At 53.1% G+C, this 18,841-nt stretch overlaps 1 protein-coding gene and 1 long non-coding RNA gene across 2 annotated transcripts; one reads left to right on the forward strand and one right to left on the reverse strand.

Moving 5' to 3' along the window:
- Positions 1–4,614: 4,614 nt before the first annotated feature.
- LOC108290953 lies at positions 4,615–7,836 on the reverse strand. Its single transcript, XR_001819757.2, has 3 exons — positions 7,799–7,836; positions 6,269–6,329; positions 4,615–5,240 (listed from the first exon to the last, which is right to left on the reverse strand). It is a non-coding gene; the product is annotated as an uncharacterized LOC108290953 (long non-coding RNA).
- PRSS22 (serine protease 22) lies at positions 7,375–12,419 on the forward strand. The gene is made up of 6 exons (XM_017511073.2): positions 7,375–7,610; positions 8,436–8,462; positions 8,997–9,168; positions 9,362–9,639; positions 11,178–11,335; positions 11,861–12,419. Exons 1-6 carry the CDS (start codon positions 7,529–7,531, stop codon positions 12,095–12,097), a joined length of 954 nt encoding a protein of 317 aa, XP_017366562.1. The 5' UTR covers positions 7,375–7,528; the 3' UTR covers positions 12,098–12,419.
- Positions 12,420–18,841: the final 6,422 nt, after the last annotated feature.

The following is an 18,841-nucleotide window of genomic DNA, read 5'->3' on the forward strand; positions in this document are numbered from 1 at the left end:
AAAAAAAAAAAAAAAAAAAAAGAAGTATAACAGGGGGAGTGTCACTTAAACTAAGACCTGAAGAGACCTGTCAGCTCTGAACTGGGATGGGTGGGGCAGCGTGTGCTAAGGCCGTTAGCTAGAAAAGGGCTTAGTACAAAGAGAGGACCAGTGTGGCTGGATGAGAGTGAGCTGGGCAGAGTGATCATCGGGAGGCAGAGCGGTCAGCACGGCCTGATGACGCCAAGCCCTGAGGGAGGGGCGCAGGAGTTAGAGGATCTCCTGAGTGCAGTGGGCCCTGCTAGAGAGAGTGAAACTATGAAGTGCCGTGATCTAATTCATGTTGTGCCAAGCACTCTGATTACTGAGAGAAGAGACTTGAAGGCCCCAGGGGACCTGCCCACCCGTTGCACTGTCTGGAGGGGTCCTGTGCCCATGGAGGGAGGTGCCTGGGTCCACCAACTCCTTCCAGGCCTGACTTGCTGACGGATGGATGTGGATGGGGAAGAAAAGGACAAACAGGACGCCATCCGGGCTAGCAGCTGGAGAGCTGGGTGAACGGGAATGCCACTTTCTGAGCAGGGAAGCCCGAGGGAGGGTTGGATTAGAGCGACTCTCTGCATTCCCTACTGTGAGATGCCTGTTGGATGTCCAAGTCCCCAGCGCCCAGATCATGGCTTGAAAGGACAACTGTGGGAGTGGAAGTGGGGGCTCCACCAGCACAGAAGGGTGAGCCCATCTCAGCTGCTGACTGACTTTCCCCACACACGTGCCTCTCTGCCCCAGAGCTGTCTGACCTCCTGGTGGAGAAACTGCACACTCTGATGTATCATTGAAGCCACTCATTAGCAGTGATTAGTAGTCACTCATTTCCCTGGAAGGATGAGACAGGAGGAGGACCGGGGTTGGAGGTGGCTCCGCACCCTGCGGGGGTGGCCAGAGCTGGTTTCTCTGCCTCCTCTCCCGGCAGGCATGATGTGGCTGCCCAGGTCACATTGGGGACTACGTCACAGCTAGGCAGGTGGCCCTGAAGGCAGAGACCTGCAGATCCCAGCTCCACACAGCTCACTCTGGAACTGAGCTTGAGTTCCTCATCTCGAAGCACCCTCAGATGTGGCTAATCCATGTATGGTCAGCCACCTCCTCTCCTGTGATCTGCAGACTCTCTGAAGCCGACAGACAGCCCCACCATGACCTCTGATCTCAGGACTCTGAGGTCCTGCCCTTCCTCTGCGTCACTGATGAGTCACGCACAGCGTAGGAGCTGCCCAGCCCTGAGACGGGCACGCAGGGAGTCAGCTGGCCCCGCTTGCCCAGTTCCCCACTTCGGCTCTTCCCATGGGCTGTATCCCAGCTGCCCAGGCTCTGTCCCATCCTTCCCTCCCTCCCTGCTTCCGGGCAGTGGAGGAGGCGCAATTCTTCCCGACTGAGCTCTCAGCGTTGGGGCTTTGAGATGCAGAAAGAGTCAGTTCGGGCTGGTCCCAGGTAGAGGAGACAGGATGCTGGGCTGCTTGAGTCTCGCTTTACATGGGCTGGACACATGACGGGCAATTTCAGGCCATCCTCTGGATCTCCCTGAGGCTTCAGGAAGCTGCTGAGCTTTGGGAAATCCAGGCTGGGTTTCTGGTGGAAAGGGAGGAGGGGCAGAGCCTGGGGGCTGGGACTGAGATGGTCAGAGCTGAGGCCTCAAGGAGCCCATGGTGGAGGCAGAGAAAGATGTGAGGTCAAGGGGCATGGGAACGGTAGGGAGGACTCTGGGGCCTAGGAGTGGGCTGGAACCCAGTTTGACCCGAGTCTCCGAGAGGTGGGGAAACCCCAAGTGCTGCAGGTTAGGAAGGAAACAAGTTTCCAGGGCAGCTCAGAAGCCTGATCAGATGGAGGGACGTCCCTGTGGGAAGGTGGCGAAATGCTAGCTGATGAGCAGTGTCACCTCATTAGGTCCTGCAGCATCCCAGGGGCCAAACAAGGCCAGATTTCTCAAAACCGTTAGCACCCCAGAAAAACCCTGCCCACAGCCAGCCCTCACCCTCCTCCCCGCCAGCCTCCTGAGTCCCCTCCATGCCTCTAACAGTCGGATCCTAGCTTGACTCTGCTGCAAGTGGACAGTACCTTCCCCTGCCCTTAAGCAAAGGCTTCTCTACGGGGCCCAGGAGGACCTCAGCCCAAGCACCCAGCCCCTGTGCCAGAGTCACATGGCCAGTTCCTGCAGGGGCTCCCTTGGGCTGGGACACTGTCTACAAGTCCCCTGGCTGCCTGCGTCTCTGCTTTGTGGCAGTTCCAGCCCTGTCATGTTTGCAGGTGAGTGAGTGAGGTGTGTGGGACTCTGGCTGTCCACGTCTGCATGGTCTCCGATGGCAAATGTCACCTGCTCGTTGGTCACCTCAACAGCCTCCGGACTTTAAATCCCCCCAAGCTCCAGTTGCCATGTTTCCCTCCAGCTGGACCTCTGCCCTCAGCTCACCTGCCCTGGGCCTCGTCTCCAGCTAAACAGATCCAGAGTTACTCCTTATCCTGCCCCCAACCCTCGCCCCAGGCAGCTGCTGCCCCCACTGCATCAGCCCTTGGCCCTTAGTCCTGTCTGCTTGGCCTCACAGAAAGATCTAGAATCCATCCTTCTCCCCACGTCATCTTCTGTCTCCTGGGTGGGGTAGCCCTGCTTCACCCCGGCCTCCTCACCACCAGGGTCACACTCTGTTGCCCAGGCTGCAGCAGTGCAGTGACATAATCAGCCTGGTTAATGTGGCCACTGCTGGGATCCTGCTAAAATGCAGCCAGAGCTGGAGGGGCTCCAGTTCCCCAATGAAGCCAAAGGCCTTGCATGCTTCACCTCCTCTGCCACTCTCTCCCTGCACGCCGGGGCCTCCCACCTGGGCCCACACATCCTGGCCTTGGCTTTTACTGTCCTGGGGCTGGAACGGTCCCCCGAGTGCTACACCCAGCTCTCTCCCGTCTCAAGTCTCTGCTCAAATGTTACCTTCACAGGGAAGAACTGCCGGGGCCGCTTACTTAAGACTGTGTCCCTCCATCCTCACCCACCCCAGCCCCCACCCCCTCCCCACACCTCTTATCTGCTTTGGTTTCCCCCACTGACTTCATCAGCTATTAGACTAAGTGATTAAAACATTAAAAAAAAATTATAGAGAGGGGATTTCACTATGTTGTCCAGGCTGGTGCTGAACTCCTGGGCTCAGGTGATCGTCCTGCCTTAGCCTCCCAAAGTGTTGGGATTACAGGCATGAGCAACTGTGCCAAACCTAAATGCTTTTTAAATTTTTATTTTTATATATTTGGAGGATATTAGACCAGGCGCAGTGGCTCACACCAGCACTTTGGGAGGCCAAGGCAGGTGGATCACCTGAGGTCAAGAGCTCCAGATCAGCCTAGCCAACATGCCAAGACCCTGTCTCTACTAAAAATGCAAACATGAGCCAGGTGCTGTGGTGCGCCTGAGGTCCCAGCTACTCGGGAGGCTAAAGCCCAAGAATTGCTTGAGCCCAGGAGGTCGAGGTTGCAGTGAACCGAGATCATGCCACTGCACTCCAGCCTAGGTGACAGAGTGAGACTCTATCTCAGAAAAAAAAATTTAGAGGGTGCAAGCACATTTTTGTTGCATGGATAAATCGTGTAGTGTAAAGTCTGGGCTGTTAGTGTCTATTACCCAAATCATGAACAGTGGATCCCAGAGGTAATTTCTCCTCCCTTGCCCCCTCCCATCCTTCCGAGCCTCCAATGTCTGCTCTTGCACCCTGTGGCCATGGGTGCTCATTGCTTTGGTCCCACTGAGAAATGAGAACATGCAATATTTGTCTTTCCGTGTTTGACTTGTTCCAATTAAGATAATGGCCTCCAGTTCCACCCATATTGCTGCAAATACCTGATTTTGTGTTCTTTTTCGTGGCTTCATAGTGTTCCATTGTGTGTATATTCACCACATTTTCTTTATCCGTCATCTGTTGATGGACACTCAGGTGGATTTCACGGCTTTGCTGTTGTGAACAGTTGCTGCGATGAACACACGAGTGCGGGTGTCTCTTTGGTATAATGACTTCTTTTCCCTTGTGTGCCCAGTAGTGGGGTTGCTGGTCAAATGGTTGCTGCAGTTTCAGTTCTTTGAGAAATCTCCGTGCTGTTTTCCATAGAGCGAAATGATTTAGTTACTTTTAAAAACTCTCTGTTGCATCCGATGTCCATGTGGCTTTTGGTCTGCTCATTGCTGTATCTGCAGCACTTAGGACAGTACCGGCACACAGGAGGTGCTCAGCAAATGCTTGTTGATTGAGTTAAGGAGGGCAAGGAGACTGTCTTATTTTCCTTGATAACTCCAGCACGTGGTGGGTGGGCTCTGTGGCCTTTGGTGGGACAATGAATGGATAGCTCTGTTCAAAGCAGCTCCCCAGGGCCAGGCGTGGTGGCTCATGGCTGTAATCCCAGCACTTTGGGAGGCTGAGGTGGGCGGATCATGAGGTCAGGAGTTTGAGACCAGCCTACAAGGTGAAACCCTGTCTTTACTAAAAATACAAACATCAGCCAAGTGTGGTGGTGGGTGCCTGTAATCCCAGCTACTTGGGAGGTCGAGGCAGGAGAATTGCTTGAACTCGGGAGGCAGAGGTTGCAGTGAGCCACGATTGTGCCATTGCACTCCAGCCTGGGCAACAAGGTGAGAAGAGCAAGACTCTGTTTAAAAAAAAAAAAAAAAAAAGAGTAGCTCCCCAGACTCCTGGGCCCACATCTGAGATGCCACCATCATCGGTGAGTCACTTCTTTCACCAGTGGCAGCTGCTGTTAGCCCAGAAATGCCCCAGTGGCCCTGTCAGTCATCACCGCCCCAGTGCACATGGATCAGAGGCCCTGAGGCCAGGCTGGCAGGGAGCGGGGAGTGGGTGGCAGGGGCATGCGGCTCATCTGACTCTTGCACAGGCAGGGATGCCAGCCAGCGTGTGGGTCTAGCATTGGCAGGCACTCAATAAATATTTTGTTTAGTGAACGTTGAATCATGCCAGGGTCTCTGCCCTGTGGCGTTTCAGAGAATCCACCCTCTACACCTGGTTATGGGGAACTGGTCTCTGGGGCCTTTCCCCAGGACTTGTGCCAGGAAATCTTCACCCAAGTCCTCAGGGCTTCCCCCTGCTCCTCCTGGGCCCTTCTCCTCAGGGCGGTCTTCCTGGCCACCCCATCTCAGGGACAGTGGCATCTCGGGCAGGGCCCATGGCTACTCTTGGGTCTCCAGGGCAGTGAGTCAGGTGTTCAGAAAGGTAGAAAAGCTGGAATGGAGAGGAAACCTGAGTGGGAGGCAGAGAGGGAGGCCGGAGCGTTCGATCCCCAGCCACTTGCAGACTTGCTGCTTCCACATTCATTTATTCATTCAACAAACACCCGCTGAGCCCCAGGGTGCAGCAGGCACTGACCATGATCCTGGGAGTCCACAGGGAGCCCCCCAACACCCACACTGTTCCCCCAGCACCCAGCTTCACAGTGGCCCTCCAGGGTCCAAGCTACCACCCACCTCCTGGACACCTCACTGTCATCTGTCACCTGCCTCCCACACCCAGGAAGACATGTGCTTCCGGAGCACAGGACCTGTGTCTTTTTTTCTGGGGGGGGACCTGTGTCTTATTCATCACGTATGTCCTGGTGCCCAGCAGGCCTGGCATACAGCAGGTGCTCAATACATATTTGCAGAATGAACTGGGGAGGCCACCCACCTTACTTCAGAAGGCAGTGGGGTGGGGAGCAGGAGGGCCCTGGCCACTCTGGGTGCAGAGCTGAGCTGGGGACAGTGAGTAGGGTGGGGGTGCCCAGCTCACATTTCTGCTCTGGGGCCACTGCTGCTCAGAGACACGGCCCCTCGCCTCCACCACTCGGCGTTGTCTTTTCCTGCAGTTCCCCCAAACCCCCTCTGAGTTGTGGGACAGAGAATAATACATTCTCTGGGGCTCCCGAAGGCCCTGCTTTTTGACTTGTCTGTGGGTGGGGCAGGGCATGGCCTCTCTGCCACCAGAACGCAATAATTGTCCCGCTTCCACCCTTACCCTTAACAGACTGAGGAGGTGGGCAGCAAAGAGTCCTCCCTCAGGGCAAATCGCATCCTGCTCAGAGCGTGGAGCCCCTGAAACAGCTGCGGTGGTCTGCCAGGCCCCGACCCCTGCCACCGTGACTCGGCTGGGAGCAAGGTCGGGCACAACCTGGGCAGGGTGAGGCACGTCCTCCTCCAGGCTCTTGAAGCCCCCCCGGGGTGCAGTCCAGGCAGCCATCCCCAGAGTCGGGGTGCAGGTCCGGCTCCACCACTCACCCAGCAGTGGGGCATCTCAGGTGAGTCACTTAACCACCCTAGGCTGCCTCAGTTTCCTTATCTGCAAAGTGGGAATAATAAAGAAATTTGAGGATTAGGTGAGGCGATTCATGGCACTCCTAAATGTTTGCTCTATTATATAAATCCTATATTTGTATCCGTATAAATATATTTATTACATACACTTTCACTGCTGTGGTTGCTTTTCATCCACCCCCCGCAGTAGCAAGGGCCCTGCTGGAGGCTTGTTGATGAAGTGAGCGAAGGGGTGCAGGCTCCTGCCTCTGTGTGGAGGAGGAAGCCTGCTCTGCTGTGTGGGAGCGTCCCAAGTGTGGGGCACTGCGTGGCACTGTGAGGCACTGAGTCAGGGAAGGTCTCACAGGATCCAGCCCCAGGTTGCCATTGCTGCTGCTCGGTGAAAACACCAAGAATCCACTCCCAGCCCAGGACCCGAACTGGCACAGCCCAACTCAGCCCAGCTGCTCTTTGGCTCCAGGGAGTCCCAGCCCTTCCCGGGGCCCCTTCTCTCCCAGGCCCCCGGTTGACCCAGCCCTGGTGACCATGGGCTCCTCCGCTTCCTGGGAGTTCAGGTGAGAGGTGAGTCGTCAGGTGTCTGAATGGCGGGGCCAAGCCCCACCCGCAGGAATGACGGGAGGGCAGCCACCGGGAGGCCACCTAGGTCGCCACTCACCTGATTCACAGCTTTTGGGAAATGGGTTAACGGGATTTCCGAGCCCTGGGTTGGGCCAGGTCTCTGGGCTGAGTCACAGGGGCCCGGCCCCCTGCTGGTGGGAGCCGTTTACTCAGCCTCTGGCACCCCCTTGATCCCTAAGGCCCTAGGAGCCCCCAACACCCAGTTCCCCAGACTTCAGCCACTACAGACCCAAGCCATCCCCAGCCCAGAACCCCTTCCTTTCAGTGCCCTGGGACCTTTCTCTGCCTCGGACAGTCAATGTTCGGACCACTGGGTCCAGGCTCCCTCCCCTGCCCTCCAGAGGCCACACGCTGCACCCACAGCTGGAGCCTGGGGTCTCAGCTAGAGCCCCCCCAGGCCCTGTAGCGGCTGGCTTCCTCCCCGAAGCCCCGCCCCCTGCCCATGACCCACAGCCAGGGTGGCCGAGGGAGCCACCTGGGGACTGGTCTGACGGCATTCCACCTCCTGGGATAAAACCTGGGGCGACCTGCAGAGAACCTACACACCCTGACCCGCATCGCCCTGGGTCCCTCGAGCCGGCTGCCTGCGCCCCCGTCCCACCAGCCATGGTGGTTTCTGGAGCGCCCCCAGCCCTGGGTGGGGGCCGTCTCGGCATCTTCACCTCCCTGCTGCTGCTGGCATCGACAGGTACGTCGGAGGCTGCGCCTCCCTCCTCCCTCCACCCTTCTCGCTCCTCCCCGCTCCCTCCCCGCCTGGCCTCTCTCATCTCTCTGCTTCTGCTCTCCGTTCGTCTCTGGCTCCTTAACTGCTCGGTGCCTCGGTTTCTTCTACGGCTGTGAGGATTAAACAGAAAACGCAGCAAGCCCACGGCACACCTCGGCCCCCAGTTCCTGCCGTCCTGGTCGCCTTCACCTCCTCCCTCCCGCCTCCGGGTTCTCCCATCTTCTCCCCCTCCCTTGCCTCGGGGGCAGCACCGTTTTGTTTTGTTCCTGGGGCAGGAGGTTACGGGGAGGGCACCAGCGGCAGCAGCGTCCAGGCCGCAGGGGCTCAGGTCTGTGCCTCCCTCGGAGGATCTGGTCCTGGTCGCCGGCGGACAGGCTGGACGGGAAGCTGCGGGAGGGCAGGGCCACAGCTGGGCCCCAGGAAATGCCCCGCTGGGAGGGGCCCTGGGGGTGAGAGAATTGAGGAGCTCCCTGGGCACTGGAGGGATGCGGGTTCCTTACCACCAGGTACTCAGGGGGACCCCGCCTCACTGGGCGCTGGGGGACTCTCCTTACTGGGTGCTGGGGGACCCGCCTTCACTGGGCGCTGGGATCACTACTCACTGGGCGCTGGGACCTTCTCACTGGGCACTGGGACCCTCCTCTTGGGCGCTGGGACCCTCTTCACTGTGTGTTGGGACCTCCTCCTCACTGGGCACTGGGATTCCTTCTTACTGGGTGTTGGGGACCCTTCCTCACTGAGCATTGGGCGCCCCTCACTGGCCTGACCAATTCCTTCTCTTGCCCTCAGCCACCCTCAGTGCGGCCAGGATACCTGGTGAGTGGAAGGGGCAGCCCTGACGGGAGGGAGGGGGAGGAGGCTCAACTGCAGGCAGGGTGTGTGTGTCCCTCGCCTGAGAACCGGTCAGAAGGGGCTGGGGTGAGGGGGGAAGGAGCCCGAGGGGAAGGGAGTCAGGAAGAAGACACCGATAGAAGGAAGGCTTGAGAGGTGCTAGGGCTGGAGGAGAGAGAGACCCAGGAAGGTGAACGGAGCAGAGTGGGCCGGGTAAGGAAAGACGGGGAGGGAGAGACCAGGTGCAGCTGACAGGGAGGGCGTGGGAAGGCCAGGGCCAGGGCCAAGGGAGGACCAGCGGAGAGCCAAGCTGGAGGGAGGGAAGGCATCGGGAAGCGGGCGGAGCTTGGGGTGGGGGTGGGGTTTGGAGTGCAGGTGGAGCTTAGGGTGTGGGTGGAGTTTGGCGGCCTGAATGGAGCTTCGGCTGTGGGCAGAGCTTGGGGTGCAGGCCTAGGGATTGGGATTCTGAGGGTGGGTTGTAGAAAGTTGGAGATGACAAAACTTGACCCTCCCCTCCAGTTCCCCCAGCCTGTGGGAAGCCCCAGCAGCTGAACCGGGTTGTGGGCGGCCAGGACAGCGATGACAGCGAGTGGCCCTGGGTCGTGAGCATCCAGAAGAATGGAACCCACCACTGCGCCGGTTCCCTGCTCACCAGCCGCTGGGTGATCACCGCTGCCCACTGTTTCAAAGAGTATGTGCAGCTCCCCGGGGACACGTGATCCTCCAGGCCCTGGGCCTCTGTTCAATCTTGGTGCCCCTCAGTAGAGACCTTGATTCTACCCAGAAGGCTCTCCTGCCTTCAGGGGCCTTCATCCTCCTGCTGTTCCCCCAGGCACCTCCTCCCAGACCCTCCTGGCTGATCCTCCCCTTGCCTTTCCTTCCAGCAACCTGAACAAGCCGTCCCTGTTCTCTGTGCTGCTGGGGGCCTGGCAGCTGGGGAACCCTGGCTCTCGGTCCCAGAAGGTGGGTGTTGCCTGGGTGCAGCCCCACCCTGTGTACTCCTGGAAGGAGGGTGCCCGTGCGGACATCGCCCTGGTGCGTCTCGAGCACTCCATACAGTTCTCGGAACGGGTCCTGCCCATCTGCCTGCCCGATGCCTCTGTCCACCTCCCTCCAAACACCCACTGCTGGATCTCGGGTTGGGGGAGCATCCAAGATGGAGGTGAGGCTTCTTTCTCTCCAAGGTGGTTGGGGGTGGATGGGGACAGAGGATCAGAGGATGGCAGACACTCAGGGATGCAGACACTCAGGGACACAGACACCATAAGCAGTAAAAAAGGGTGGAGGCCAGAGGCACAGCATGACAGAGACGGAAGAAAAGATGGGCTGTGATCCAGAAGAAACCTCGGTGGACGATTTCAGGCCATTTCTTTTTTCTTTTTTTTCTGAGGCAGGGTCTCACTCCATCACCCAGGCTGGAGTGCAGTGGTATGATCATAACTCACTGCAGCCTCCGCCTCCCAGGCTCAACAATATTCCCACCTCAGTCTCCCAGGTAGCTTGGCCTACAGGTGTGTACCACCACATCTGGCTAATTTTTATATTTTTTGTAGAGACAGGATTTTGCCATGTTGGCCAGCCTGGGCTCAAACTCCTGGGCTCAAGCAATCCACCAGCCTCAGCCTCCCAAAGTGCTGGGATTATAGGTGTGAGCCACTGTGCCCGGCCTCATTTCTACTTCAAAAGTGTCTGGCTATGTTTTGAGGCAACAGCCAGCTCTGTGAAGCTATTCATTGATACAGGAATGGCTGAAAGGAGGTGTGTCATGGGACTAGGCTGAATACAGGGTGACTGTAAAAAGAGGCCTGATTCTAGAGTGGGAACAGGCATCCCCTGGTGGCAGCATGCCACAATTGCGGGCAAAATTCTCAGGCGAAAATGCAGCCTCCTTAATTGTAAAATATAATTTTCAAACCACCTCTAGAGGCCTGGAAGACATCATCTTGAAACTCAAACTAGATTAAATAAAGCAAGAAGCAGGGAAGCAGCAAGAGAAAGGTAGATGTCAGATTGACAGGCAGATGGATGATAGAGACTGGGCCAAGGAAAAGAAACATACAGGCAGAAATGAGGATAGATACAATGAAGACCTGAGAGAGAGAGAGTTTGAGAGAGAGAGACAGAGACTAAGAACACAGTGTAAGAAGATGACAATTTAACCAGATTCCAGAATAATTAAGAGAAATGACACTAGTTCAGGTGTGTGGGGATCCCACTGACTCTAAGGTTGCAGCCTCCCCATAATCTCTGTAGGGGCTTCTTCAAGAGCTAGAATTGCGGACTTTCAGTCCACAATCTGCAGACCACAGGCTGTAGGAAAGGTGTGGGGATCCCCCAGGTCCTGGTAAGTTTCGACATCGACTGGACATTTATCGAACACTTTTTCTGTAACAGACCTGGTGCTGGATGAAGTAATGCAGTGTCTGAGACAGGAAAGGCTCTAACCATCTGTGGATATCAGAAAATTTATTAAAGAGGAAGAGACCTAGGTTTCATACTCGTGTAATGATTCAGCAGGGCCAGAGGTGGAGATCTGGAATTTTGATTTTCTGAAAGCATCTTGGGAGAGCTAGAGAGCTAATCTGTTAGCCTTTGAGAACCACTGCTGAGGGAAATCGGGGATGGGGTGGGGGATAGTCCTTTGAGGAAGCAACAAGTAGGGGAGGCCCCCAAGCCTGACTCTGTTTTCTTTCCTCCCAGTGCCCTTGCCCCACCCTCAGACCCTGCAGAAGCTGAAGGTTCCCATCATTGATTCGGAAGTCTGCAGCCGCCTGTACTGGCGGGGAGCAGGGCAGGGAGCCATCACTAAGGATATGTTGTGTGCTGGCTACTTGGAGGGGGAACGGGATGCTTGTCTGGTAAGCACCCCCCAGCCAGGAGGGCCTCAAGAAGGAGCCAGCGTCAGCCGTGTCCCCACTGAGCCCCACCACCTACCTCTCCCTAGCCTCCTCCCCAGAACTGGCTGTGCCTGACAGTCTCCAGTCCCCATAGACCCAGCCTCAGCCTGACTCAGCCACTCACTTATTTGTTCAGACATTAAACTGGGCATCCCAGCTGCACCGCCTCCCCCTCCAGGAGCTTGCATTTCCTTCAGTGGGCTTCCCACGCCTCAGTGGCCAGAGCCAGCTCCAGCTCAGGGACTGTCTGTAAGATGGTCAGACAGTGCAGGGGCAGCACCTGGGCCTGGAGGTCCTGATGCCTGGCTGCAGCTCCTACTCTGCCGCCAGGGATTTCTCACGTGGGTGGAGCTTGGGTCCTGTCCCCTCCAGGAAGGAGAAATAGGCTCCCGGGAAGGGGCTCATCTGCCCCCTGACAGGGCACTGGCCCTGGGTTCTGCCACCCCCTGTACCACGGGTGTTCCTAACCTCGCATCCTCTCCGCAGGGCGACTCCGGGGGCCCCCTCATGTGCCAGATGGACGGCGCCTGGCTGCTGGCCGGCATCATCAGCTGGGGTGAGGGCTGTGCCGAGCGCAACAGGCCCGGGGTCTACATCAGCCTCTCAGCGCACCGCTCCTGGGTACAGAGGATCGTGCAAGGGGTGCAGCTCCGCGGGCGCGCGCAGGGGAGTGCGGCCCTCAGGGCACTGAGACCAGACTCCGGGTCCGCCGCGGGCTCCTAGGGCACAGGGGGACTCGGGGCTTAGCTCTGGAACTGGATCTGCGGCGGCCTGGGGCAGTTTCCCCCGCTGTAAACAGACCCATCTACCTCTGGGGGCATCCGCATTCCCGGCCTACGGCTGCAACCGAAAGAAGGCTCCGCCCCCGCCCCGTCCCGCCGCGCTGCGATCGACGGCCTCAGGCCCCGCCCCCAAGACGTCAGGCCCCGCCTCCGGGCCCCAGCGCCCTTGTGTATATAAATGTTAATGATTTTTATAGTTATTTGTAACCTTTCCCACATACCTTATTTATTCCTCCAATTTCAATAAATTATTTATTCTCCAGTCTGTTTTTTTCCCATGGCTGGGATGGGAAAGCAAGGATCCAGAGGGGGTTAAGGTGGGGGCTTTTGTATTTTTATTAGAGATGGGGTTTCATCATATTGGTTGGGCTGGTCTCGAACTCCTGACCTCAGGTGATCCACCTGACTCGACCTCCCAAAGTGCTGAGATTACAGGCATGAGCCGCCATGCTAGGCCTTTGTTTTGTTTTTTGAGATGGAGTTTTGCTCTTGTTGCCCAGGTTGGAGTGCAAAGGCGAGATCTCGGCTCCCTGCAACCTCTGCAATTGTCCTGCTTCAGTTTCCTGAGTAGCTGGGATTACAGGCATGTGCCACAAAGCCCAACAAAGAAAATTTTTTGTTGTATTTTTAGTAGAGATGGGGTTTCACCATCTTGGCCAGGCTGGTTTAGAACTCCTGACCTGATGTGATCCACCCATCTCGGCCTCCCAAAGGGCTGGAATTACAGGTGTGAGCCACCATGCCCCAGCCGAGGCCTGTTTGCTTTAAGCCATGGTTGCTTGGATTTTCTTTTACTTGCAGCTAAATACATCTCTAACTCATACATCCGCTCCAAACCTTCTATTTTGTAATGGTTTTAGACTTGCCGAAAACTCCTTTTGTTTTAAAATTTGTTGTTGTTGTTGTTGTTGTTTTAAAATTTTTACAGAAAACTTTGTTTTCATGATACAGGATGTTAGATTTTATCAGCATAATTGAATCCCAGATAAATTACCCAAATTATGAAGACGTTGAGCTCCCAGTTATCCACAAGAATTTCAGACCCTCAAAGGGTCCCCCAGTTAGTTTCAGGTTTCCCCAACATTTTATTGTTGTTGTTAGAGACAGGGTCTTGCTCTGTGGCCCAGGCTGGAGTACAGTGGTGTGATCATGGCTCACTGCAGCCTGGCAAAATAGTAGCTGTTAGTAAATGTTTCATGAGTCAGTGGTAATAAGTATCATTTATTTCATCAGTTTGGTAGACAATGTGGATACCTTTTTTTTTTCCTTTTTTTTTTTTTTAATTGAAACAGAGTCTTACTCTGTTGCCCAGGCTGGAGTACAGTGATGTAATCTTGGCTCACTGCACCCTCTGCCTCCCAGGTTCAAGCAATTCTCCTGTCTCAGCCTCCCAAGTAGCTGGGATTACAGGTGCCCGCCATCATGCCTGGCTAATGTTTGTATTTTTTTTTTTTTTGAGATGGGGTCTAGTTCTGTCACCCAGGCTGGAGTGCAGTGGCACGCTCTCTGCTCACTTCAACCTCTGCCTCCTGGGTTCATGTGATTCCCCTGCTTCAGCCTCCTGAGTAGCTGGGACTACAGGTGTCCCCCACCCCACCTGGCTTTTTTTTTTTTTTTTTTTTTTTGTCTTTTAGTAGAGATGGGGTTTCACCATGTTGGCCTAGATGGTCTCAATCTCCTGATTTCATGATCCGCTTACCTTGGCCTCCCAAACTGCTGGGATTACAGGCCTTCTTTTTTCTTTTTTTTTTTTGAGACGGAGTTTCACTCTTGTTACCCAGGCTGGAGTGCAATGGCACGGTCTCGGCTCACCGCAGCCTCCGCCTCCTGGGTTCAGGCAATTCTCCTGCCTCAGCTTCCTGAGTAGCTGGGATTACAGGCATGCACCACCATGCCCAGCTAATTTTTTGTATTTTTAGTGCAGACGGGGTTTCACCATGTTGACCAGGATGGTCTTGATCTGTTGACCTCGTGATCCACCCGCCTCGGCCTCCCAAAGTGCTAGGATTACAGGCGTGAGCCACTGTGCCCGGCCCAGGCCTTCTTTTTTCTAATTAGTCAAGCACCGCATTCTCTTATTAACAGAGATCCTTTCTCTCTTGAGACCATCTCCCTACCTCCATGGAATACCCAAGAATTTCAGAGTTTATATGGGTCAAAGAGTCCAGTCCTATGAGCACTGGAAAATTCCACCATTCTTTCAGTTCTGTTGATTTGTTCAACATCAAGTGGTGGTGCAGATGGACAATGGTCTCCATAGTCCTACAGTTGCCCCCCTCGTTCCACGGCAAAGACTTTGCTCAACTGGCCCCCTGCCCTGATGACTTACATGTGGGATCTGAGGTCGAAGGTCTTCAAAGTCACACTCAATAGGCCCAGCCATCATTTCACAGAGCACAGTGCCTGTGTGGCCATATCTAAAGGGCTTCTGGCCTCAGCCACAAGCTGCACATGAACAGATGCTTGGGCTGAGCCCGTGTGTGTGAGTCCAAAGCTTGTACCATTTGCTGCATGACAGCCAAAAAGTTGAGAAACAAGATGTTGGGGTAAGGAAGGCAAGTTTATTTCAGAAAGTCAGTAAACCAGGCCAGGCGCAGTGGCTCATAGGTGTAATCCTGGCCCTTTGGGAGGTCAAGCAGGCAGATCACGAGGTCAAGAGATCATCCTGTTCAATATGGGGAAACCCCGTCTCCACTAAAAATACAAAAATTAGCTAGGCATGGTGGTGCATGCCTGTAATCCTAGTTACTCAGGAGGCTGAGGCAGGAGAATCACTTGAACCTGGGAAGCGGAGGTTGCAGTGAGCTGAGATCGCACCACTGCACTCTAGCCTGGGCAACAAAGTGAGACTCCATCTCACAAAAACAGAAAGTCAGCGAACCGAGAAGATGGTAAGAACCTTAAGTTAATAGAATTTCAGGCTCCTTTTATGTCAGGGGAAGGATGAGGGTTGAAATCAAGAGGTGACCCATAATCACAGACATCTGGGCAGCAGTAAAAGGAGGGCATTGTGAAACTTGTTTGTCCTTGGTCAGGTCACAAGACTCCTATAAATCATTTTTTTTTTTTTTTTTTTTGAGAGGGAGTTTCACTCTTGTTGCCCAGGCTGGAGTGTAGTGGCATGATCTCAGCTCACTGCAAACTTTGCCTCCTGGGTTCAAGCGATTCTCCTGCCTAGATGGGATTCTCCCACCTAGATGGGATTACAGGCACCCGCCACTGCACCTGGCCAATTTTTTGTATTTTTATTAGAGAAGGGGTGTCACCATGTTGGGCAGGCTGGTCTCGAACTCGCCGCCTTGGCCTCCCAAAGTGCTGGGATTTCAGGCATGAGCCAGCACACCTGGCCACTCCTATAAATCTTTAGCATAACATTGTTACTTGTGTGTATGCTCCTTATTTCCTCAGGGATAAGTTTTGAGAAAGGATTATTATCATGCTTGCTTTAAAGTTAAACTGTAAACTAAATTCCTCCCATAGTTAGTTCAGCCTATACACAGAGATAAGCAAAAGCACTTCACCTAAAAAGGTGTCACCAGGTGGGAGGGCAGTTAGGAGCCTGAACCCAGAAGTATCTGAGACAGGTCTCAATCAATTTAGAAAGTTTATTGTGCCAAGGTTAAGGGTTCACCTGTGACACAGCCTCAGGAGGTCCTGATGCCACGTGCCCTAGGTGGTTGGGGTACAGCTCGCTTTATACACTTTAGGGAGACATAATACATCAAAGATTGGCATTGGTTCAATCTGGAAGGGTAGGACCACTTGAAGTGGGGGGAGTCTAGGTGATAGGTAGATTTAAACATTTTCAGATTGGCAGTTGGTTGAAAGAGTTATTATCAGTAGAAAGAAATGTCTGGGGCTGGGCGAGGTGGTTCACACCTGTAATCCCAGCACTTTGGGAGGCCAAGGCGGGTGAATCACCTGAGATCAGGAGGTCAAGACCAGCTTGGGCAACACGGTGAAACCCTGTTTCTACTAAAAATATGAAAGTTAGCTGGGCATGGTGGCATGCACCTGTGGTCCCAGCTACTTGGGAGGCTGAGGCAGGAGAATAGCTTGAACCTGGGAGGTGGAGGTTGCAGTGAGCCAAGGGCATGCCACTGCACTCCAGCCTGGGTGACAGAGCGAACCAGCTCAAAAAAAACAAAACAAAACAATAAAGGAATGTCTGGGTTACCATAAGGGATGTGGAGACCAAGGTTTTTTTTTTTTTTTTTTTTTGAGACGGAGTTTCGCTCTTGTTACCCAGGCTGGAGTGCAATGGCGCGATCTCGGCTCACCGCAGCCTCCGCCTCCTGGGTTCAGGCAATTCTCCTCCCTCAGCCTCCTGAGTAGCTGGGATTACAGGCACGTGCCACCATGCCCAGCTAATTTTTTGTAGTTTTAGTAGAGACGGGGTTTCACCATGTTGACCGGGATGGTCTCGATCTCTTGACCTCGTGATCCACCCGCCTCGGCCTCCCAAAGTGCTGGGATTACAGGCTTGAGCCACCGCGCCCGGCTGAGACCAAGGTTTTAATGAAGCCTCCAGGTAGCAGGTTTCAGAGAGAATAGGCTGTAAATGTGTCTTATCAGACTTACAGTTTGCATTGATCTTAATGCTGGTCAGCTTTTCTAAATGCCAAAAGGAAGGCGAGTATAATGGGGCATGTCCAACCCGTCTTTCCATCATGGCCTGAATTAGTTTTTCAGGTTAACTTTAGAATGCCCTTGGCCCAAACCATTCAGATGGTTGGAGGGTCTCAGAATTTTATTTTTGGTTTACAGGAGCAAAATGGACCTAGTCAGGCTAGGCCTCCTTTTCACTGCTACTGGACCACTTAAGGGAGAATTGCCTTTGCAGTCTTTGGGGTTACTTTTTGCTAATGGACCCAGGTGGGACTATTCCAATTAATCAGAGAAATTCTAATAATATCAAACCTCACTAAACTCTGCTTTTGTGACTGGTTTCCTAACTGTAGCTCATTCAGCTACTTAATGTTTTATTTACTACTTGGTTTTACTCCCATTTCCTGTTTTTCTCCTGTTGGTGAATTTTGCATTCAATCCTTTCAGTTGCTTTAAATTTCCCACATGAGTTACATCCTTCAAATTCCTGTTCCGCAATGACATGGGCTATAGGAAATGCTGCAGAGATGTATCTGTGCTGGTATTGTTTGTTGCCTAGCTTGTGTATCATGGCATGTAGCCAAAAGATACTTGGTTTAACCTGCGTACCGGGAAGTTGTGGCTATTTCACTGAGGACCCCGTAAAGGCTTCATGACAGTTCCTTTTAGACATGCTCCTTAGCCCTATGCAAACTTGCTCATGCCATTTCTCAGATTTGCATATCAAATGGTCTTGAGAAGGTCATCTCAGGCTTAAATCGCCTATCAACAAAAGATTCCATCACATCTCCCCACAACAATGGTGTTCACTAGCCTAATGTTAGCAGAAGTAAAAGAGACTGCTCACAAGATTCCAATTAATAAACATTCCTGTCCAGTGACACACACCCCTGCTTGCAAACCTAGAGGAAGCTGACATTATCATGAAGTCAACCTTACTTCACTTCCAGTACAAAATGAACACTTGCCAGTTTCATGTGCATTAATTTACATTTCACCAGAGCTGGGTGACACAGAGACTGGCTATTTTCACCCTGGATTTTTGAGACCAATTAAATTTTTTTTCTGTATATCTCTAAAAGACGTGAAAAAGACCTATAATATCATTATCACACTAAACAAAAGTAACAATTAATTGACAACATCAAATATAATTAATGTTCGTATTTCCTATTTTCAGGTCATTTTATGTTTTCCAATGTGTGTGTTTGACTCAGAATATAAAGTGCTAAAGGATAATGTGCTAAAAATATAAAATAAAGACTCATACAAATATCAAATTAATACATGCCAATTTTTCACTTTTAGAGAGACAGGGTCTCCTATGTTGACCACGGTGGCCTTGAACTCATGGCCTCAGGCTATCCTCCCACCTCCTCAGCCTGTCAAAGTGCTGGGATTACAGACATAAGCCACGGTACCCAGCCTTGTGTTTTTATTTAACTCAATTAATGACAAAACCAGTGAAATGTTATGATTGGTTCAAAGAATTCAGAGTAGAAACATATTTCACACACCAGGAATACTTAAGCAAATTAATTTCAACCAGGAATGTTGAAATTAATTTGCTTAAATAGATGTAAAACCAGCTTCTTCCACTACAGGGGAACGAAATTCATACAGGCAAAAATCATCTGCACTTGTCTAGACAATAACAATCTGCATTCCTATCAGTTATCTACAATTTACAGAGTCTTAAACAGCTCAAAGGGAGGGATCCCCATAGAATCAGAAAACCTGGAAGAGCGTGAGAGATAACCCCATTAAATTTACCCAGTAATTTTTGTGGGTCCACTTGAAAGTCTTTCACAATTTTCCCTTACAAAATAAAGCTTATTCATTACAGTTGATTGCTATATGTCTTAAATTTATTTTATTCAAGAGGTTTCCCCTCCATCTCTTTTTTCTTTATCATTTTTTGTCCAGCACCTGGTCACCTGTCCTTTAATCTCACCATCTGGATTTGCTGGTTGTGCCCCCATGATGTCTCTAATATAGTCCTCTGTTTCTGTCACCTTCTGGACACCAAGTCCAGATTTGTGGACTCTTTAGGTTCACCTGTTCTGGGCTCTGTTCC

The sequence above is a fragment of the Cebus imitator genome, unplaced genomic scaffold, assembly GCF_001604975.1.
Source record: "Cebus imitator isolate Cc_AM_T3 unplaced genomic scaffold, Cebus_imitator-1.0 Scaffold444, whole genome shotgun sequence".
Taxonomy (NCBI): Eukaryota; Metazoa; Chordata; class Mammalia; order Primates; family Cebidae; genus Cebus; species Cebus imitator.

Excerpts from the sequence above, each read along its gene's own strand:
- PRSS22 (XM_017511073.2), top strand. The coding sequence starts at position 7,529 with ATGGTGGTTTCTGGAGCGCCCCCAGCCCTGGGTGGGGGCCGTCTCGGC. Across the intron at positions 7,611-8,435 it reads GCTGCTGCTGGCATCGACAG|CCACCCTCAGTGCGGCCAGG; the intron begins GTACGTCGGAGG and ends TCTTGCCCTCAG. Across the intron at positions 8,463-8,996 it reads CAGTGCGGCCAGGATACCTG|TTCCCCCAGCCTGTGGGAAG; the intron begins GTGAGTGGAAGG and ends CCTCCCCTCCAG.